The 23,789-nt window shown below is 37.8% G+C and overlaps 2 protein-coding genes across 2 annotated transcripts in view; one reads left to right on the top strand and one right to left on the bottom strand.

The window, feature by feature from the left end:
• Positions 1–77: 77 nt before the first annotated feature.
• On the top strand, positions 78–16,398 carry LOC107101883 (mitochondrial intermediate peptidase-like; the record flags this gene model as incomplete). The annotated part of the gene is made up of 3 exons (XM_015400961.1): positions 78–199; positions 912–985; positions 16,170–16,398. Coding segments are annotated over 3 exons (297 nt in total), but the record flags the coding sequence as incomplete, so codon positions are not given.
• Positions 16,399–18,288: 1,890 nt separating this feature from the next.
• The window catches only part of LOC107101891 (tumor necrosis factor receptor superfamily member 19-like), a 34,286-nt gene continuing 28,785 nt past the window's right edge, over positions 18,289–23,789 (bottom strand). The window contains exons 7-10 of the mRNA XM_015400976.1: positions 22,452–22,580; positions 22,214–22,316; positions 20,550–20,812; positions 18,289–18,982 (exon numbers count right to left, since the gene is read on the bottom strand). Coding sequence (XP_015256462.1) covers positions 18,978–18,982; positions 20,550–20,812; positions 22,214–22,316; positions 22,452–22,580 — 500 coding nt within the window. The 3' untranslated portion in view covers positions 18,289–18,977. The remainder of the gene's footprint in view (positions 18,983–20,549; positions 20,813–22,213; positions 22,317–22,451; positions 22,581–23,789) is intronic.

The following is a 23,789-nucleotide window of genomic DNA, read 5'->3' as shown; positions in this document are numbered from 1 at the left end:
AGGTTCATAAGCAGCCCCAAAAAGCAGTAGCTACAGTTGATAATATCTAATCTTTTATTTTGGTTGTTCTGTTTCAGGCGTGGCAGCTGAGATTCAGCCATCTGATTGGCTACGGGGCCAAGTACTACTCGTACCTCATGTCTCGGGCCGTGGCCTCCATGGTGTGGAAACAGTGCTTTGTTCAGGATCCGTTAAACAGGTGAGCTAATGCTTGAGTTAAATGATTAAAAACGCATATAAGCATTAAATGATGCTCATTGATATTATTGGATCAGTTTGGGTAAGAAAGAGTGTAATGTTCTGACACTTATTTTTTTCTTTTCACCTTGTTTCTGAAATAGAAATATTGTCTACATCAGTTCAATCCCAAAAATAAAAATACAAGGTTTTTATGACCGTAAAAATGGACCCTGAAAAAATCAATATTCAGCAAAAATTATTTTAGCATCAGCATTTAATCTTTTAAAACGTTTTCATATGAAATATATGTTGAATTATTAATACAATAATGACATTTTGTCATATTACATCGAAAAAATTCCCTGTATTTATTTATTTATGAAATACCAACGCAGTTTTGGTATGTAGTTCTGAAGCAGTAGTTACTTTTTTACACCTCTGGATCAAGTTAAAGTCTCATCCTGATGCTGAAGAACATGAAACTGGAACCAGCAGCTTTCTGCTGAAATTCCCACATCCAGAACTAACATAAGAAGCTGCACACACACAAAGCACTGCATTATTTCTGGAATTCAGTCCTTCTGATGTATCTCAAGTTTTCTTTTCTAAAATTTGCTTTTCAGGGTTGTTTTTGTTTCACCCAACATTGCAGCTCAGTTTTCCAGCTGCTGGCATGGGAGAGAATAAAACTCTATAAAACCTTTTCTCCTGTCCCTCCTCATCTTTTTCAGGGAGATGGGTGAGCGGTACCGACGGGAGATGCTGGCCCATGGAGGAGCCAAAGAGCCGATGCTGATGGTGGAAGGCAAGTATAAATGTTTTTCATACGTAAAGGATTGATTTTTTTCTTCAGACACATCAAACGCACAAACAAGGTTCTGCAGCATTTCACTGAAAGGATTTCACTGCATTCTTTCTTATCAGGAATTAATGGCTTATTATGCCAGCTCCTTGTGGCAAGAGTGAAATAAGGCGTGTCTAATTACTTCACCAGTATGCTGGGGAATTTGTTTAAACGTGCTGGACAAACTCTTTGGGTTTCTTGTTTTTTTCTCTTGATTAAAGAAGAAAGAAACTTGCTTTGAAAGCATAGAGGCAGCTCATCCAGCTGCAGTCTATTCAGGTGTTCACAGCTGTTGTGGTTTAACACAGTCTGTTCCTCTGTGGTATATACTTAAAAGTTAGACACACCTCACAGGGTTTCTTATCTTTGTTTACAAGAGCTTTATTGTCCCAGAGCCAAAGCTAGCCCTCCTCTGTGGTATTAAATATAAAGTGTGCTCTCTCTCACTGTGCAGACCAAAGCAAGGAAAGAAGGATAGGTGGAAACTGCTGATTATAGGTTTTACTGTCTGTATTCTCCACTCTGCTGACTTTACATGGCTGACAACACGTTGAATGAACCAATCTTCAGATGAACTACATCAGTGTGGGACATGTTAATAATATTTTACTGCTGAGTGGCTTGTTCTGGGCCTGGGGCTAGCTGACTGCTTGGTCCTGAGGCTCGTCTTTGTTTTGGAATTGGCTGATGCTCAATCTCATCATCTTCTTTAGGGTCACTTACTTCAGTCCTGTTTATAAAACTTGTTTGGAGCCACAAATATCACTTTAAAAAAAGAGAAAAATATGATAATTAAGGGAGAACATGCTATGAAATGCTTTTGTTTGTATATTAATTGCTCAAAACAATAGCCATCTCTTCATCAGTTTTAGCCAAAGTGATGAAAAGCCGATGTTGAGTCCCTAAAGAGCCCCTTGCAGCTCTGGGGCCCCATGTTTCAGACCTCTGGTTTAGGCAGTTGCTTGTTGCTATAAAATCAACATTGCTTCACATCCGATTAGCTCCGCCATTATTTATTCTTATTCTAAATACCAAAAGAAAAAGAAAAACACCTACATTTGTGGATTTCCTTTATTATAACAAATCTGCTTATTATAAAAAAAAAAAAAAAACCTGCAAGGCGCACAGTTCAAAGCCAATGCGACAGTTCTGGTAACACCTCGCTACAACATATGATCATAAAGTGTTTTCTTATCACACCTAAAAACTGACAACATCCTGTTCCCTGTCTTTTGTCTGAAGCTTTTTTTCTTTTAAACATTTTTGTTGCTTTGCACAGCCACCCAATATTTTGTCATGTTTTTAGTTTCTTTTGAACCCTACCAGTCATTTGGATTAATGGCTTTTTAAAATTGGTTTTGTATCTGTCTTAAGATCACAGAAACTGAATCAAAAGTTTATTAGAATGCCTCAAAACATTTTTTGTAAAGTTTTAATTTAACTTTACCTGTAATGTCAGATTTTAAGAGTAACACTGTCAATCAAGCTGTTTTACTGTCACCTTTTTAATCTTAGCTGGATTGACTGTGTGCAGCTGTGTTCTCTAAGGCTGAATACCTCCAGGTCCATCACATACAAACGGCTCTGAAGATGAGTCTGTAGATTAGCTGATTTACTGCCGTTCTAGAGTACTTTGAAATCACACAGGAAATGCATTAAATTAACTCATCAATGTTTAAATTTGAATAAGGATTGTTTTTTTTATACATTGGTACTATTTCTGTCTCTAAAATAAAGCGTTTTGTGAAAGTGGCTAAATAAAGGGGCTCTAGATGGCTTTGATATTTACTAATAGCTCAGTTTTTTTCTCCCATCTTTGAGTCATTTAAGCAGGATTTACGGTGACGAAGATCGGGTTGTAATATCATGACATTTGGTTGTGCACATCATGTTTACTGGGTCAATTCTTTAACAACTAAGACATTTTTACATTTATTAATCCAACTTTATCTAAGGCCTTAAAAAAATCACAAAAAATTATTTTTTTCCGTATCAGCTCTTAAATTTAATTGGTTCCTCATGTTTATTTCTTACCTAAGCATCTTTTTCCCCTTGTTCTTGCTGGAAACAGTCTACGTTTTGTAGTTTTGGCTGCAGTAACATGTCGGGATGTCCTATACAAGATTTCTTATAATCAAGAACGAGTACAAGTGTTCACATTTAGCACTAAATGTTGTATCCGATGTGGGCTTATTGTAAATTATTGGGATCAGACACGAGAAGCTCAGGTTAATGTTATTTCCATCCTCGGTGGTTAAGATCAGCTTCTCTTCTTCTCCCCGCTAATTCACTGAGCAGAGCAATTCTGAAAATTTGCTGCTGCTCACATCTTAGCATAAACTACTTTTTTTTATTATGATTATGCTTAATATTGTTCACTTAATGAGATTATTAAGTTATTTTAGTAATTTAATTTTAAAAGTAAAGACTATACAAGTTACACATTCTGATGTTTCAAGCTTTTGTTTTGGTTAATAATTATGATTTTCTAGCTACAGTTCATGGAAACCTGACATTACAGGTCGAACAATGTGCCAGACCAATAAATGCAATAGTTAAAACATGGGCTTAATTGATAGTATATTTAATGCCTGCTTCAAGCTTATTTTTACAGGGTAACTGTCATTTTAGAATGAATTCTAATTTGCTACAAATATCTATGTGTGAATAATAGATATTTTATATTGATCTTTAAAAGTCTTTTAATAATTCTTATGGTTTCTTAAATTACATTTTAGAGCAAATTAGGTTTTTAATTTCAACTTAGTGGAGTTTTTTTTATATGAATGCAATTGTGAATTAACATATAAATGCATTTTAGTTCAATTTAGTTTATTTATTTAGCAATAGTTCAGATTGCATGTCATCTCAAGGCACTTTACAGAGACAATTCAATTGGATCAAAATGTTGGATTGGTTGAAAGTTTTCTATCCAAGGAAAATCAGCTGATTGCATGGAGTCTTTGACTTTGCAGGATTAGCTCCTCCTGGATAAGCATGTGGAGACAGCAGATACTAACTCTCATTGTGTTGACTCTACACCATTACCTTGAACTGAGCATGCATGCAGCGACAGTGAAGAAGAAAAACTCTGTTCTAACTAGGAGGAACCTAAAGCTGAACCAGGCTCAGTGTTAATGGCCTTCTGCCAAAGCTGATTGTGGGTTCAAGGAGACAGAAGCAGTAATACAAAAAAGGAACATAGAAGCACTAATCCATAAATAATTTAATAAATAAAGTAGCTCAATAGGCAGCTATGTCTGGGACTGTTACAGTTGGGCAGACAATCTCTGAGAAGGAAAAACAGCACACATAACGCATGAAAAGATTTACTTTTACATTGTCGTGTTAAAGCTCTTTTACTAGCATGATGTTTCTATCTATTTAGGTCTTTCAAGAAAACAGGGATTTCACACAAGTGGTCATGAGTTACTGCTATGTATAGTCAGATATTTGATTAGCAATAGGCAAAAGTGCATGATTGTGATCAAAAGATTTACTATATTAGACAGCTGGAGATGGGCATCAGCACCCCTCACGACCCCGCTTGGGATAAGCGTGACACAAAATGAATTAATGAATGAATGGATGGATGGATGGATGGATGGATGGTTGGTTATTAAGTTTTAGGTTTATTTTTTTCATTTATGTAGCTCTTAGATTAAAATCTTTATGGCCTGGAATTTACAGTAAATAAGTATTGGATTGACCTCCATCTTGCAGATCCCATGATCACCCCTTCCTTTTCCTGTCTAGTTCTCTTTGACCTGAGAGTTACCCTCCTAGTGTCATCCACCAAAAGCTGACATTTATATTTACGGCTTTTTTCTGAAATGAGAACTGCTCTACTTACGTCATAGGTTGACGCTCTGTGCGCAACATCAGTAAAACGCCATTTTAAACTCCTCGGCTGGCTTTTCTTTCCATAAATCATGGTTAAAACTAAACTGTAAAAATGTCTGCAATGGAAATGAGTCTATGGTATGAAGATTAAGTTTTTTTTCTAACCAACTGAATCTACAACAGATTAAATAACATTAGGTTTGCTAAATGATAATTCCAGATTCAGATGTTTTATGTCCCCCAAACCAAAAAGTGATTCAATTATTCTTGTCTGGAAGAATTATTCAACTAAAGCAAAACCCAGACTGCTTTTCTCATCCAGCTATCCTACTAGTTTTACATCTAGAGGTATTTTTGATATATTTAAAGGAATCTAACCTGTTATGTTTCATGTAAAATCCATCAAAAGCTGTCTATAAATTGATTTTTAATATTTCTTAAAGAGGAAAAAAAACAGATTCTGATCCTTTTTATTCCGCTATTAAGGGTACGCACAAGATTATACACGTTTATTTCAATGTAGCATTAGCAACATTAGCAATTAGCGATGGTTCTTTTATTATTGTTTCCTTACAACCTATACAAGAAAAGTTAAACAATTAGCAACATTTACCAACTGCCTGTAGGTGAGTCCATGATTTTTGGAGTCGCCCCTTTGGGTTGAATAGAAACTGAAGTAATGATAGCAAGGCATGCTAATGCAGTGCTTTAAAGGATTTACTGTAATATAGGAGGTCGACCCAAACTGCCTACTCCTGTAGGTCTCTAAAGTTTGAATAACATGCCCTCACAAAAAAAATAACCAAAAATGACCCATTCTCATAATCTGGATTTTCCTGGCTGATTTTAATTGAAGCCCAAAACAAACATAAACAATTGTACATGAAAAAGTCAGAATTCGCCACATTATCCTTTTATTTAACAAGAAGAAAGCTGAAGTTGTATTAAACCTCATTGCTTCATGCGTTGAAAAGTTTCCATCTTTTCTGTTAAAAATTCAAACTGTTTTCTAGATCTGGTTGCATATTAAACAGAAAACAGTAGAAAAGGTTATCTGTATGCTTCCTTCCCAATCTTATCTCTAATTTATTCTATATTTGTTCATTGATCACAGCATCCAATTATGCAGTTTGGAAATGAAAATGCATAGAAACCCTGTTTGAAATTGTAAATTGATGAATCTAGGGAATAAGAAATAGTTTCTGCTGCTATTCTGGTTAATTTTTTCACATTTTAAACAGTATTAAGGTTAAAGGAGAGGGAAAACAGAGTTTAACTGAGTCACGCATTATCCTTCAAACAATTGCCATCCTTCATAGAGCTGAGTAATGTTTTTAACAGTGAGGTGATAGAGGCAAACTGCAGCACACCTAGCTTGGGGACCCAGACGTCAGTCTTTATGTGGATGTCTCCTGTGCCCCAGAACTGGATGTTTCCCAGGAAAGACGATGCTGAAATGGAAACCCATTTATTAAATCCACAGCACAGGTTCAAGACGGAGGGAGGAAGAGGGGAAGAAAAGAAAACAGGAAGGAGGGGGTTAAAGGTGATCAACTAACTGAACTGAACCAGAGGTCCTGCTATAGAAAAGGCTTTCATGGTCCGGGCTGTTTCCATTGCTACGTATGCCGAACACTGAAAATGGAGCCGATCAGGAGTCCAACTACTGATCTCTGCATGCAGTTTACTTTACAAGTTCTTATCATTATAATCCCAATTCCAAGTTAATTTGTAAAGATTACATAATTTTCTTATGAAAAATATGACATTTTGCCTCAAACAACATCGCAAATAGATTGCTATATTTCTGGCAAGCAGTCAAGGCAGGAACTTTGACATCTAATGAGCGTAACAGGAAAAAAGCAAGGCTATCGCTGCAAACAACTGAAGAAACATTTGTTCTCAATCAGCTTTTCCACAGCAGTGTGGAGGTGGGGATCAGATTTCAGGCTCCACGTTTTGACTGTTGCTCATATTTAAATGACAGAACAGGTGTAACAGGTATTTAATTTCTGGTGAGTCAGAAATTTCTTTGTTGAAAGTGTTTGAAGGTTTGATTTTTATCTGAACCATTGAGATTTAAGGGATTCAGTAGTTTGTAGCTTTCCAACCACAAATAAAAATCTTTGCACGTCTAGGGATTTTTTTTTTCCTTTTCAGTTTAGACACTGGAGCTGGACCAGACATACCATATTTAATAATTTTGTAACTTGTTCTTAGGATAATAAATAAAATGTGTTATTTGGGTTGATTAAAATGCAGCAAACTAATTCCAGCTTGTTCTGTTATTCACGGAGTTACAAATAAGGCTGAGATTACAGGTTATTTCCTTAATCTGAGTTTGCATTAGAGAAAAGGGAAGAAGAGTTGAAAAGCTTCTCTAGTCTTCAAAAAAAATCAGTTCATTCTGAAAAACTCAACATTCAAGGAATTAAAAGAAACCTGTCATCCTTCTGGTGGTGGCTCATTACCGCTGGATGTTGATCAGTTTTCTGCTTTTAATTCCTTGAATCTCTTTGATTAACCAAGGTTTCTCAGGAGGGTAAACATTCTTGACTTTACTGCCTGGCTTTTAATCACTTTCTGCTTATGATGAAATGTTCCTTCAAGCTAGAAAATATAGGTCTTCACCCAACTTTCTTGGAAGTATTGGATGAGATCTGTCGATCCTAATGCAGAATTCGACTTTGATAAGAAGCCAACTCAGGAGACTTCATGGTCGTGTTTCACTTAGTGCGCTTGCAGAGTCACTAGGTCCACAGATGTGGAGTAAACTCTGCACTGGGGGCAACACTTGAAGTGCAACATTTATGGCAGCAGTTTTATCTGCAAACGAGACCATGTGAGGATGACTGCACACTTCTTGGGAGGCAACCATGATTTCAAACACATCTGCTCCTGTTTTTATAGCAATTAGTCTTCAAATTAGAGTAATTATAGTGGTGCTCTTTAAAAGCTTTACTTGTGATGATCTGAGTTTGGTCAAATCAAGTTGGCACAAAAGGTTTGAAGCAGTCAAAACACATTTCCTTCTGCCAAAGCATTATATCATGCAGACAGAGTTTAGATTGCTGAATGCTAAATGCTTTGTTTTGACTGCCTTTTTTTGGGAAAGCGCGCTCCCTTCCCTGTCTAGTGTTTGTCATCGACCTTGTCTTGCTTATTTTCTGGACTTGTCTGAAGTGACTGCCGGAGGAAACGCTCCCTGAGCTTCAAAGCTGTTATCACAGAGTCGGTGGGCCTCTGGTTTGCCTCCAGGCCAGACTGAGCTAACTGCTCTTTCGCACCTTGACATGCTTTCGCCCGGCAGCAGCCGGCAGTGTGCTTTGAAGTGTAGGATCACATAATCCTGTCTGATCTCAGTAACCTAGAAGATGTAGATAATACAATTAGAGGGAAGATGACACCAGGGAGGACTGTAGGCTATGTGCCTAGTTATTCTTCTCTGTAGGTTTATTCACACGTTAAAGCAGAAATGTGGCATTATGACTGGTTGTGGGTGTGACTGACCTAATAAATAGACCAGTAAATCATGAACAGCCAAGCCTTTATAGCTGAGGTCGACTAATTGTAGAAATTAAATTTTAACAATTACAAATCAATGACATGTTAAAACTGATATTTCTTTTATTTATTTATTTTTTTTTCAGATGTCCATCTATGGATATTATGTAACAATCCTAAGTATAGGATTATGTTAGAACCTCTTGTTCAGAACTTTCTATTAAGAATCTAGGTCATTAAACTCCTCCCAGTTTTTTTTTTTTCCCGATGTGTAACTGACAACTTTGATACGTTTAACCAGCAGTAGCTGCAGGCAGAAGAGCCAATTTGAAGATTTTTTTGCTGATTCTTCTTATTTTTTTGTCCCCAGAGCAGTCATTACCAAGACTTAGGGCTTCTAGAGGCTAAACAAGTCTTCATTTTACAGATAGCCATCGTCTCACCACCCTTTTTGTAAATAAACATGCTTTGGATTGTAGTGTAAGTTTAAACAGAGCGTAGCTTCAGAGGTTACATTAGGACGGGGGTGCAGCCTGTTTTTGGATCATATGGCTGCATGCTGTGAAAGTTGTTTTAATTTAGTTTTTAATTTTCTGATTTTATGGAACACACCACCGGAGTAAATACCAAGATTTCTCTTAAACTAACATCTGCAACCAATTAAAGTAAATCTGGTTAACCTGAAATAATTTCAGCTGTCCTTGCAGGAAATTCTTGACTTTTGCTTGTGTGGATTGTTTAGCTTAAGCCATACTTTGCAGAGAAGCTGGAAAAACATCAAATGGATCTCATATAATTTCCCAGCTCTATAAATAAACCAAAGCACATTGAAGGTATACATCAACCAACATTATTTACAACCTAATGCTAGGTTTGAGTTTCTTGGTGCAGGCCCTCATAACTCTCAAGTCTGCCAGAGGGAAGACTCAAGAGATGGTTGTTTCTTTTAGTGCTGTAGTCAAGACCACCAAAACCAAGACATTTAGAGACATCCTATAAGGTCACGGCCTCTAAATGTCTCAGACCAGGCATCTCCAAACTCAGTCCTCTAGGCCCCCTGTCCTGCAGATTTTAGAGGTTTCTCTGCTTCAGCACAGATGGTTATAGTGATTGCAGTAGACCAAAAGCCTGTTAATCAGCTTTCAATTAAAATCAGCTGTGCTGGAGCAAGGAAACCTCTTAAACCTGCAGGACAGGGGGCCTTGAGGACGGAGTTTGGGGATGCCTGTCTTAGACCAAACTCCAGTCTTGGTACTTTTTGGTCTCAGTTGGTGTGGTCTTTACTACAACACTAGTTTCTTCTTGAATGCAGTGCAGCTGGTGTATATGACCATTATACCTTATAGATTAGGAATAGGATGTGATGAATGTTGATGTACATACAAAGTACACATGGAAAAACTTTTGGCAATATAGTGTATTAGACATTTTGAGTCATCTTTCCAAATGATATGTGGTGCAGTGATATTAAAACACAGCCTCACCAGAACATCATAGTGAAATAAGAAGCGGGCTTCCTTTCTATAGATGGAGAGACTTATTCTGAAATTGACTAAAATTAACATTAGGTCTTAATATCAGCCAGTTGTGGTCCAAAGAGTTAAGGTGTCTGTTGACAACTGTTTGGGAGTTTAGATAGAATCTTAGTGCTCTATAAACCCGCATGTTCTTTTGGCTGAATGTGACATTAAAGGGGAACACTGTTTTTTTTGTACATTGGCCTCTTGATTTTACGTTATTACATCATGTTCTACTCACCCATATTAGTTTTGTGTCATTTGGAACTGTTCTGAAGATATTCAGTTTTGTAACCCAAGTAACGTCTTCCTATGGGCAACGAGTTAAAGGCACAGACTAAACTGTTCAAAATTTATTGTTTATGGTACGCCAGCATTAATAACATGTAGGCGAATCACTGTCCCCCAGACATCCGCAGTTATATTTTTTATATTTATATAGTTTTTTTTTTTAAAACAAAGCAGCGCGAGTAGGACGTCATCCGTGTGCTTCGGCGACCATTCATTCATCCTGTCCGCTGAACTGCTGCTAGTTTTACTCACATGCCTGGAAGATGTCTAGTGCTACTAACACAGATGATCTCGCTCTCGAAATGGAATTGAACGATTCAAATTAGCTCGCCGAATGAATAGTAGGGGTAGAGCGTAGCCGCCTGTGGCCCGGGCTGCCTGTCACAACTCCAGTCCCGCACGGGTGACATAATACACACTCTGCTTTGTTTTAAAAAATATAAATATAAAAAAATATAACCGCGGATGTCTGGGGTACAGTTATTCGTCTACATGTTATGAATGCTGGCGTACAATAAATTATAAATTATGAACAGTTTAGTTTGTGCCTTCAACTCGTTGCCCTTGGAAGACTTTACTTGGATTACAAAACCAAAAAGGTCCAAATGACACAAAACTAATATGGGTGGGTAGAACATGATGTAATAACGTAAAATCAAGGGGCCAATGTAAAAAAAAAAAAAAGCGGTGTTCCCCTTTAAGGCCAGACTTGAATTCAGTTAAGATTTGGCTGGGTGGTAAACAACCCTTTGGTCTTTATGTTTGAGCTGTATTCAAAATTACGAAATGCATAATTAGTTTGTATTTCTACTGTTCTTTGACTGGATGAGGATAGGGATAATTAGCATGGATTTTCAAACTCGCATATGGTTTAGTTGGTGTAAAGTCGCGCCTAAATCCAAGTACCAACTTTAATGTTAATTGGATGGCAACGTAAACAGCAACAATTGCTAATTTCTGGTTCCAGGAGTTTTTTAAACTGTCTTTGCTGAACCCCTTTCTTCATTAGTTACTGATTATTTAGAAAGTGTTGGGCTTTTTCAGCTTATCCTATTGGCTGCTGATGCCTATTTGGCTACATCACTTTTGTTTTGTCCACATTCACCACACAGCCAAATTAATCCCAGGACATCTAATGCTATCTGATAAAGCAGTAATACCACCAATGATTCTTGTTTCACAGATTGAGAACCATGAGATTGAAACATTTAAAATGTTTAGATTAGCCCTAGCTGATTTTGCTATGTTTCTTTTACATTTTTTTACAATAAAAACTACTTTTTCACAGAGTAAAAAGAATATTTGTAAGTAAAAGTAAGGGTGAGTCAATGATTTGAATGCTCCTCTATTTTATACATTGTGCGAGAAAGCAGTCATTACTTTAGCTCTCATTCAGCAAGGGCTATTAAAGGACTGAAGAAAAGAACTCCACTGGCATGGTCTCCAAAGGAACTCTGGTTCCTCATGTGTCCTTTAACACCTGCTGTTTTACCCAGACTCTGTCGTCCAAGTTGGCGTAGGATGCTGGCCCTTAGATGACTGTAATGGGTAGAAGCCCTGTTCATCAATGGCTGCATCAGAGCCATTATGAAAGGAAATGGAAACTCTTTAATGCGAGATGACTCACATGGCAAAGCCTCCGTTCTAAACCTTTCGCAACAATGGACACAAAGCACAGATTATGTTTAGTTTGGCTCTGGTTTTTCTCTGGTGTCAGGCCAAGAGTTAGTATAACCACTCTGACTGAAACACTATCAAGCATGCTAAAAGACGGTTAGAGGATCTGGATTTCAGCTGCTGGTGGAAAGCAGAAGTAGCTGAATGGATGACCAGCTGTAAATCTCCAGATTTCTGCCGTTGTTTGGGTATTTAAGTCTTAAGTAATACAGTAACATATTCAATTTAAGCTGGAAACCGTTCAGTTTTCACAATCTAGTAATCAAAAAAATTATCCAGCTCCACTGAGTTGTTGAAGTGAGGTCAGTTGGCTAAGTTTTATGACTAATAGCTAAATGGGATATGATATCTCTGTATTCACACCCTTTGACCGTTTCACATTAGTGGTCATTAACGTCAACGTATTTGACAGATATATAATTTGGCAGACTTACAAAAAGTTAACCTGGCAAAGTAGATTGATAATGTAGCAATCAGGTTTAGCTCTACTTATTATTAATCTGGGAGGTATCTGATCTCTCCATAAAAAGTTGGACATTCAGCAGAACTTTCCGGGCTGATTCCGGACTGCTACCGAACTTCCAAAGTTTGGTGTTAGCCAATCAGAGCAACAAATTCATATGGCAGCAGACGCCATGAGAAACCCCAACGAATTACACTTTTACACCCTTAGCTCCTCTTTTAAAAGAAATATTGGATTTTGACCAAACAAATGTGTTAGTAGCTATGTTTGTCCTTCTGCGCTGTTCTGTTATTTTGGGTCAGCTGTGGGCTCAGCAGCTCTTGCTTTTGTCACAGCCACATGTCCCGCCTTTAGGTGTTTTTCTCCTAGGTGATTGGCTAACCTGTTTTAGGTCGGTCTCAAACAGCTGAAGCACAAGCGGGACAAGATGTAATCCTCTCTGCTTGTAGACGCACAAATACAGAATTCATCTTGTAGGCAAGGTTAGCATTAAGGGTGTAAGAAAAAAACGAAATTCTGTGAAATATCTCAATATTTAATTAGATGATATTTATATCCATTCAAAATACTAATATGATATTTGCAAATACAGCAGAATTGAATGTTAAAAGTATTTACAGGAAAACATCAATTTTATCCTTGCCCTGTTCTGACGCTCTTCCTGCTGATGCTCTTGCACTGATTTGTCCCTGCTGGGACAGTTGGTGGTGTTCTCCATACTGGTTCTGACTTGGGAGATATATGGTGAATCAAGGGGTGTCTGCGCCAACGGCTTTGTTCAGCTTTCAAAAGCAAAACACTAAAAACTCTGCAAGTTGTTCAGTAACAGCAGACTTTAACACAAAACGCGTCTTGCTTTCACTGGCTAGGTGAATTTCAAAGCGAGCAAAAGCAGACAAGTGGCAAAATTTGTGCTTGTTTTGCACCATTACTCAGCTGCTCTGCTGCAGCAGAGTAACAAGAACATCTCATGTGGTTTTCCAGAGCTATATTAATCAAAAAAGTACAGACAGCAAGCTGATAACACCACACTACACGGGAAAGTTGAAAACACAGCTGTTTATAACTTTTTCAAAGCCTCATAATGTTATTCAAGAGCGACAGTCGTTTCTTTCCATGATTTTATTCACAATCGTTTGATATTGGTGATACTTTTAGACTAATTCACAGGATGTCCCTAGCTGTTTACATTTGTGAACCGGCAGCAGTAGGAGCTGTTTCCAACTCACCATTTTTTTCATGCACGGATCTGTCTGCGTAGTCACAAATGTTCCCAGTTGCAGAACGTGGAAATTCTGTCCACACAGACTCCGTGTAGAAGCCAAAAATGATGTCATTTGGCCACGTGGACCTTGCAGACGGGTCAAGCTTGACAGATTCTCTCAGCACTATACTCCCACCACCGTGTTTCACCATTGAGAATTCGGTAAGAGCTCCAGCCTTACCTTAAGAGCTTGGTCTCATTTGAAAAACATTTGCATTTAAGCAAAAACAGCATTTACAGAACAGCTGCTTTTATACTATTATTTACCTTTCTGTTTGTTGATTACTTTGGAAGGCATCTGGTTGAACTGGATTTCATTTGGTGGCATCTTTGCATATGATGTTAGCACCCCCTCCTTGGACATCTTATGCAAAACATTACCTGTTGTCACTCATGTGCAACATTCTTCTCTCTCACTGTACAATAACACAAGCCAACCACTGTGTAGCCTGTGTAATTATTTGACTTATTTATATGGTCAGTGCATGTCTGTAGTGCAAGTGCAATAACCAAAGTCAGCTACTATGTAGTCTTCCCTTAGCTCTCTACTCTAGATATTTTTATATCTAAGGGAAACATATTCCAGGACATTACAACTTTTTTCTTTTTTTATGCTTTCTTGGTACCATGTGCACTCTTTTTATATTGTCATATTTTTATCTTTAACGGAATCTTGCTTTAACTCTTTGTACTCTATATACTTAAAAAAAACATCAGTACTGTAAATTTACAGTCATATGTTTATATTACTGTTTTTATATATTTATTTTTTTTTACAATGTTTTCAGGGCTGCACTTTTAAAAAGGATTAAATTGTCCAGAGAGCTGTTCCAAACTAAATTTCTTTTTGTTTTACACTTGTGTAAACAAAACGACAAATAAAATCTGTCTAGGTCTATATAAGCTACTGGAACCAGAATTTCCCTGAATGAGTAATCCCAAAGGATAAATAAAGTTAAGTCTAAGTCTAAATTAAGGTGGTATATACATTTTGTGTTTGTACTGAAGGTTGAGAAGTGCTTTTTTTTATTTCTACTTTTACTTTGTTACCTAAAGTTGTAAATTATTAAAGTATGCAATTTCATAAAACTATAAAAAAAAAAAGTCAAGTGTTTAAATGAAAGCTTTTATCAAAAAAATTCTTGTTCAAAGATGTTTTATATTGTTACCATATAAACACAGAAAAGTATGTTAAAAAAAATAATAGAAATCCTCCTTGCATCCTCAAACGTGCTGATTGATTCGAGGCTTAAAGGCTGAAAGATTTACCTCATCCCCTTTGGTTGCGTCAGCATGAGCATCAGAGAAAACCTGAGGATTAGCATCAGAGCAGAGTAGGCTAAACTATCAGAAACCAGCTACAGAACCAGAAGGACCAAGATTCCAAAAACAGAGCCTAAAGATACAAAGCATCTTTATATAAAGCGTTTCAGGCCATTTGTATCGTGCAGCAGACTGTAGATAGTATTTTATATCTGCCACCAGTCTGACTTTATGTGTAACTTTAGTCTTTAAAATATCCAGTTGCTCTCAACATTTTGTTCTCCAGTTTAAAGCGGTCATAAAGTTGCCGTCCTCAGCCACGGTCAGAGCTGTGATTTAGGGTTATCACTGCCTTCATGTGGCGGCCTCATTCCCAGGGATCCTGGAACCCTGCGGTCGCCGTGTGTCATAGACCCCTGTTCTGCCGTATCATCTTGTAGCCAGGGGGAAGGGTGGGATGGGTGAGTAAGAGGAGAAGATGCCCACCCCCACCCCTTCCTTTTTTCCTCCCCACTAATATTCGAATGCGGGCCGAGCAGTTTGTACCTGGTGTTTCTGTTTCAGGGTGGCAGCAGCATAAACTCCCCTCACTGTGTGTCTGTGTTCAGTTCATTTCCAGTCATGCGTGTCGGGGCAGATATGCTGGTGCGTTAGCATGTATGTGTGCGCTCAGTGGAGGTGACCCATGCAGGGGGGAGGGAGAGGGGGGGTATTTACATTGGCAGCTACACAAGGGGAAATGAACAGACTTCAAAGCCAGTGTGCAGCTGAATTGTAAAGCGTGTGAGAGAGTCCTCCACGCATGAGCAGGCAGACAGGCTCTGAAATCACACAGACGTTCCCAGAGCTCGCTCTCGCCGGCACAGGAGTCAGGCAGAAGAAAGGTTCCTCTATCGTGGTGGACTATCTTATTTAAACAGTCAAAGAAGTTACCAAGAATTAAATCTTTTCAGATACAAAACCATAAAGGTGGCATAGACTTTTTCAGACTTCTCTACTTTAATGCCCTTAAGTGAAATGCAGTTCCAAGAATTAATGAAGAGGTTCCTATAGAAGTTTCCCAGTAGTTTTGTTGGAGGAGACACACATTCAAAATGATGAAAGATCTCCTGGAAATGCATGGTGGTGGCAGCATTATCCTTTAAGCATGCTTTCCTGGAATGCAGTTAATCATACTAGATTTCATTTAAGTGTGTCCCTGTTTTATAGAATAGGATACCACAGTTTGCAGTTTTTAAAAAATTGACATGACTGTATAGAAGTATTTTCTGTTTTGGTAAAAAACATACCCTAAAATCCAGTTGTGTTTTGTGTGTTGGGCAGGCATGCTGCAGAGACGGCCCAGCATGGAGGACTTTGTGGACGCGCTGGTGTCTGAGCTCAACCTAAACTTTGAGGCCTTCCTCATGGACTCTGAAAGCTGATGAGAGGGAAGGCACGGAGGTGTTTTCTGGCCACAGTGTAACCAGGAGTCATATTGACTTTAATGTAACTCGTCCATTCTTCTTTTGACACAACATGAATTAAAGATTTTGTCCCTGACAACTGAAAGTCATGGAAAAAATGTTGGGTTTTTGTCTGCTTTTTTTTTTTCTATATTATTCTCTATTTCTTTAGCTTTACAGCTCCAGGTTTTTGAATATCTGCTCACAGGATAGCCTAACATTGTTTTTTCCTGCTCAAATCAGCATGAGGAAGAATACTTAATCCGCTCTTCCTGTCATGTGCTCATTGTTTAGGCTTTGAATTAATGCCGCTCCATCTGTTTTGTCTGTCAGGGGCTTCGGATGGGCCAAACAGAAATTTGGCTCACAGTTTTATGCTATATGAACCTCACAACTGTAAAACGTCTAACTGCATTAACAGCTGCTTCCAATGAACATAATTGGTCCCTTTATTTTACGGAAATAACTTTTATAGAAGGAGCACAGACTGAAAACTGAAGGCTGTTGATTTGATCGTCTGCTTGTGTCTTTTTTAGACTTTAAATTGCATGAGGAGCTGCAGCTGCTAACAGCATAACGTTGTCTCTGCTTGCCTGCGTCACACCTGAGCCTGAGGAGAAGCTAGACATGATCACAGAAAGAATCAGAGAGAATGAACAAACTGGGTGCCTCCTACCTCACAGGATACAACACGGCTGCCACTGATCTCTACCTCCAGCTCAAATTAAAGTCTACACTGAAGTGCAGCCGTAAAGTTCCAGTTCCAGTCTGAAGTTGCATAGGATTTTGGACTTGTGGGTTAATTAGTTCATATGGGTTTATTTTTTAACGTTAATGTTTTTATTTTAATATTTTAATTAATGTTAACTAGGCTGTAATAGATTTCTATTTTTGTGACAGACCCTGATTTAAAGCCATATATTCTCATTAGGATTCGGGCGCCTGTTATTCTGCTTTATTAGTTTTAAAAAGGGACATTTGTAGCTGCCTTTGTCGATAAGCTAATGGACAGATTTACAGTTTAGAGAATAAAACAGCCATTTCTCCACATTGATTATCAAGTGTATGTAGGGGAATTAATGTGATGCTTGCAAACATGGTGGCAGCATCATGCTTTGATGATTTTGGTACAGGTGTATAAAAATAACTCAAAATTTCTTTACCTTAAATGTATACTGGAGGATTTTCATATTTTTTTTTAAAGATCTGGCTTCTCTACTTAAAAAAAGAAAATGCATGTTTAAAAGTTGCTGTTTACATCGCCCATACAGGCTTACTTTCCAAAATAATTTTTGAGATTTTTCCACTATGTCAGACTAGCCACTGGTAAGTGAAAATAGGGATTAATTAGGAAGCAATTAGGAAGACCACTTATTTAGATGATCCACGCGGAAAAAGAACATCCTCCACTATCCCTTTAATATTAAATAATCAGGTGGGGAGTTTTATCAGGATAATGATAAAAAAAAACTCTCAACTTTCTAACTAGAAACCTGAATTATGAGAGATCCCTGTTAGTGGAGGATAAAAATCATCTGATGTCCACTCTTTCTCTGGAGAAAATCCACAAGCAAAACTTTAAACTCAAAAAAAGGATTTTTAAAGTCTTTCATAAAGAACAATGAATGAATGAAAACGGTTCTTGGATCACCTACACTGCAAAAACGTTCTGAAAATGAGCAAAAATTTCTTAAAATAAGTGTATTCACCTTTAATTTAAGTAGGTAAATGAGATAGTTTGCCAATGGAATGAGTATTTTACCTCTTGGTATAAGATAATTAGATAATATGCACTTGAAAAAAGACAATGCAATTGTTTTTTTCTTATTTTAAGCGTAAATTGTCTTGTTCCATTGGCAAGATGTCTCTCTTACCTCCTCAATTCAAGAACAAAAACACTCATTTTAAGAAATAATTACTTATCTAGATTTAAATATTTTTCCAGTGTAGAGAGGAATGTTCAGAAGTAAGATGAGGTTTTAAAGATGAAGCTTTTATTGAAGTAAATTCACAGTCAAAATCTGCTCTTTCACATGTTTTTCATTTGAAAGAAATGAAAGCTAATAAAGTGTCATCTTGTTTTAGGTGGTTTATTTACATCGATACACAGACGTGAACTTTCACAACCGACAACACTATAATGGAGGAGAGAAAGGCAAACGTGCCGTCATCAAGTCTACTGTCCATAGCAAAAATATTGACCTGTTTAATATTTTACAGTATCTACAGGGGATTTATCACCCAGACATTCCTCGTAACGATCAAGATTGTCTTTCATGTGCAACTTTTCCACTTATAACACATTTCCTCCAACTTTTCCACACAAAAGCTTCATAACATCCATTAACAGACCAGCGATACAGGTCAGGTTCTCCTACATGTGCAGATGCAAGACATTCCCAGATTTGATTCTGCTTCACGTTTTAAAAGTCGCATCGTTTTAAACTTCATATGATCCAACCCTGTGGGCCATCGAGTTCACATTCTCAGTGTGTGTTTAGTGTTTTTATCCCTAAACAGGCAGCGCTCCTTTGGGGATTCATGCGCAGGTTCTGTTTGGACCGCAGAGGGGCTCTGAGGTCAAGGAGACGGAGCGACCGCTCCTGTGTCTGTGTGTGCGGGGAGGCTAGGTAGGAATCCGTGGCTGTTGCTGAGTCTGGGGTGGTTCAAGGCAAAGAAGTCTGCGTCACCCTGGGTAGAGAGCAGGAAGAGGAGAGCACACATGCAGCCATTAGTAACATATCTGTCCTGAGGCAGCAGGGAGCTGATTTAAAGCAGGATCCTGTGGACTGCATCAAAGAGCTGCAGCTGTCTCCGGTTTCTTTTACTGGCTGCTCATCATGGACACACAAAGCTGCATGCTGGTTTGTAAAAGAAGAGCTGAGACACGTGTCCTCATTAACATATGAGGTATTAATGTGTTTTCCTAAAATGAATGGTCCTTATGTGCTGATTATTCAGTAACAGTTATCTTCTGACTGATACAGATGGGAAAAAAGCCTGAAAAAAAAATTAAAAATTCACCTCTTACACAGAGTATAGTAACATAACATCTATTTGTGAGAAATAAATGGTTAAATTGGTTAAAAATGTATCACTTTTAAAACTTTAATTTTGACACAGCATGTCTCTTTTTTTATAGAATATAAATATTCAGATGAAGATTCTCAGTAATCCAGGTCATAGTCGTTCCAAAAGAAGTTAAAAAAAAAACCACTGGACTATGTATTCCAAGTTTGAAGTTTCACTTTCCATCCAGGAAGCTTTTCCAAGTCAAAATGTCGGAATTAACGTTAAGTTCCAAGCTTCATAGAGTATTCCAACAAAGCCTTGTTTTGGTCTTAGAAAACATGCAAATTAAGAATGGGGAGCCGTTGAGGTCTTTGTTAGCCTGCAATAAGAGATACTGGTCTATGTCTCTGAAAAGGGAGAATCATTACGGTCAATATTTTGGTCTCCTGCATTGCAATGAGGATTAAGATGATAGCGGGAAGGGATCAACTCTATCGCTGCGTTGTAGGTTTTTGAAAGCTAAAACCTGAGTCCACCCCCTCTGTTTAAGGTTGGTTTTTCTCTCTTAACATAAATTGCTTCATTCACACCCCCCTCAAACCACCTGTCTTCTTTGTCCAAAATGTGAACATTCTGGTCCTCAAAAGAATGTCCTACGTCCATAAGGTATAGATGTACAGCCAAGTCTTGTCCGGAGGATGTAGCTCTCCTGTATTGGGCCATGCGACTGTGGAGAGGTTGTTTGGTTTCTCCAGTTTAACGATCAGAGCATTCCTCACTGCATCCAACTGCAAAACTGGGGGTTTTGTCTTTAGGATGCACTAGCCTCTGTCTAAGGTTCTGGTTTGGTTTGAAATGTACTGGGATTTTGTGTTTGCCGAAAATCTTTTTGAGTTTTTCAGAGAGAAAAACATCTTATAACTTGGAAAACAAAGTTCAGTGTTTTTTTTATTTATCTTTTTTTACTTTTTTTTGGAATGGAATATAAATATGTATATACGGGGTTGTTAAGCATAGTAGCTCTTCAAAATATGAATCACAAGATATCATCCAAGTGAAGCAGCTGTGCATCACAAAACAAAATGATAAAACAGAAAATCCTCTAAACTTGTTCATATCTTGTCAATTATTAAAAAAAATGTTCAAAACAAGGCAGATTAGGACCAACATCTTAGAATGATTTAAATCCTGAATATTTCCATTATCATCACTGGCTGTGTGAGAAAAAAAAAAAAGACCTGCTCACCTTCCTGCGTTTGCCCTTGTTGTTTGGGAAGAAGTGCATCAGTCACAGTGTCCTCCCTCCTCCTTTCACATGAATACCCCCCCAATCCTTCCTTTTCCTCCCCTCCCTCCCCACTTCCTTCTGCTGGGTCGACCCCACAGTGAGGAAGCTCGGCGTATTCAGGAGGCTCAACGCTTCCTGTCATCCCATCGCCTCCCACACACTCGGGTTCTGTGTGGCCTTCCTGCCACATCGGAGGATCTTCATCATACAGGTGTGTATTTCTGTAAAATCAAGAGAAAACAAACTTTAAAACCATGTGAATTTTCTCCTGCTTCTTCCTGATGTCTGCGCTTCATTCGACAACAGCAGCTTGATGAAAAGAAAAAGGAAGAATGAAACAGTTCAGGAGGTAAACTGGTTCAGAGTCATCCTGCAAGTCTTAACAGAAGCAGGGCTTAAACAGAACAACTCTGACTGCAAAAGTCAACAAACATGAAGAGACCTATGCAAACTTGAATCAATGGATTAAAATAAAACCTTTTTTTGGGATGTGTCCTGTTTACTTTAATTCCTAAGGTTAAATTATACTGCTAATATTAGAGTCCCACTAAGCAATCTGCTGCTGTCTGCGTGGCTTTACCCATTTTTCCTGATCCTTGACTGGCAAGTCAAATTTCCAATCCTTTTCCTGTCAGTAAATGCACCATGCCTAAGACCAAACAGGAACAAGACTTGGCTTTTTTCAATAACAGTGCTGTTAGAAGCAGACAGGTCAACAGATAAAGGGGTTTTCTACTAGGAAATAAAGTCAACACATACCTGGATGATAAACTATTGACGCAAATTATTTGTAGTCATGGTTACCCATTTTAACATTGAAATAGAAAGCTAACTGGTTAAGATTCTAAAAATTATAATTATTTTTTACTTTAAAAAATTAGAGTTCATTTTTAAATAATAAACTGCATAGCAATAAAAAAGAGAAATTATCCCCAGAGCTCTGATTGGTGCATTTCTAACAAATGTACAGATCAGCTGTTATTCAATTTCTATTGATATTTACAGAACAAACATTTATATGTAATCTTACAATCCAAAATAGTTCTGCAGTTCTTGGTTTTTGCATAAAATGCTTGTATTTGTAAGTCATCCTAGAAGTTTTCTATAGGAATAAAAACTAGGGACTGTGTCGGCTGCTCTGTAACATTCATTTTATTCCTCAGAAGCTAACTTGCAGTTTGCTTATTGCCGTGTTTGAGGTCACTATCTTGTTGAAAAATTCATTTGAAGGCATCTCAAGCAAACATGACCCCTTCCAGTGTTTTCATGGACTCAAACACATCCAGTATCTCTGGATTGTGCAGATTAGTCCAGATTACCACATAGAAGAAACATCCCATACGATGATACCCAATATGTTCTATTTTCAGTGAATTCAGAGTATATGAGAGAATAATCTTACTTCCATCACTCAATAAGTTTTTAATTTAGAGAAATTTAGGGCATCTTATCACCCATAAGTTCTGCCTTTATATAGGCATCAATTATTATATAATTATGGTATTCATGTTATTCTTCATTCAGAAATATTCAATTTCTTTCGAAATTTACACTGATAATTCGATATTCTGTGCATAAAAGCTCTGCATGTCCTTGAAAAGGTGTGCTGCAGCTCTACTTACACGTCACTAAGGCTCATCTGTGACTGGAAAGGACTGATGTTCTGGCTATGGCCCAAACTGCAGCTCTCATCACAGCACAGAGAGGGGATCAGGTGGACCGGACCTAAATAACACACAGACATACGCGCACGGAGATGCAGCTTTATAAACAAAAATGTTACATCTTTATAATCCATCTTTTGGTTTAAATTCAAGATGGAGACCTAGTTTTGACTTTACTGACTGAATCTAAACGCACCACAGTGGTGTCCGGGGTCCATGTGACACTGGCAGCAGGTTCTCTGGGGGAAGTCGTGGAGCCATCGTGCGTCCAGACAGGAAAGCTCCGCCCCGCTATAGGGACAGTCCTGTGATCTCAGCGAAGCAGCTGAAGTAAAAGAAATAAAACAAAAACATGATGATCTTCCATGACCAAGTAGACAGGGAATAAGAAAAACACAAATACTTCCACTGACTTCAGGTATAAATCACCATCAACTGATCCGTAAAGCATCAGATCTACATTATTACCTCAATTAGTTGCAGCCTTTAAATCTCTATTGATCTTATCAACACATCAAAGTTGTTATATAATCAGATTTAACTGTCAAGCCTAACTAGCATCATGGTAATGAGGCTGATAAGTACTTCATATGATTTGAAATGACAACAGTTGAACATCTTGTGCCAGCTCTGCTGAATATTTCAACCGAGGGAAATTACTGACAAGACATTTAACTGAAGCAATCTTTATGAAAGCGGCAGAAAAAGAAAAAAGAAAAGCTGAGTGGCACCGCCTTGATAACTTGTGCTACTACTTGTTCCTCCCGACATGCTCATCGGGGACACATGATGTCATTAATTTGTCGCCTCGGGATATTTCACAGGCTTAATCACTTCTAGCCTCACAAATGCAACTCATTAAACAAGTTTCCACAAATATGCGGAGTCGTTTAATAAAGCTTCGTTCAGCACCCAGTTTGGGAGGTTAACAAAAGAAGAACTGAAGTCAAGTTCAGGCAGCAGTGAAGCTTCATTTCCAGGTCTTAACCATTCCTTTTTTTTTAAATAAATACATCTTAGAATAAACTACCTAAAGAACATCACCAGAATGAGTTTCTCGGAGTCCGTGCAGAGAGTCCAGTACTTGTTCTTATTACTTATAGACGAGATCTTCCTAGAAACACTAAAGCCTAAAACTACCTCAAAGTTCGGCAGCAAAAACTTAAAAAGAGACTTCAAGATAGGAGTTTCTGTGCTGTCCATCTGTATATGTGAAAATCAATACTTTAAATGACTGTGGAAGAACATGGACGTATTTTTATCAGATCTGCTTTTATCAAAGATTTTATCTATCAGATCTTTTGAGACATGCATGAAAAAGATAACTTAAATAAAAATAAAACCCTACAAAGACAGTTTTATTTGGTTATGGAAAAGCTTTCATTCAGAAAGCAGAAAGTCAAAGTAAGATCTATTTGTTTGGTTTGTCTAATAGCTTTCTCCAATTTATTTAGATCATTATTCTTGCAACAGTGTTTTCACAGGTTTGCCTAAAAAGTGAATCAGGCAGCTGCAGCTGATCCAGAACGCTGCT

The sequence above is a fragment of the Cyprinodon variegatus genome, unplaced genomic scaffold, assembly GCF_000732505.1.
Source record: "Cyprinodon variegatus isolate N-32 unplaced genomic scaffold, C_variegatus-1.0 Scaffold1168, whole genome shotgun sequence".
NCBI lineage: Eukaryota > Metazoa > Chordata > Actinopteri > Cyprinodontiformes > Cyprinodontidae > Cyprinodon > Cyprinodon variegatus.
This window is presented reverse-complemented; position numbering and strand designations above follow the sequence as displayed.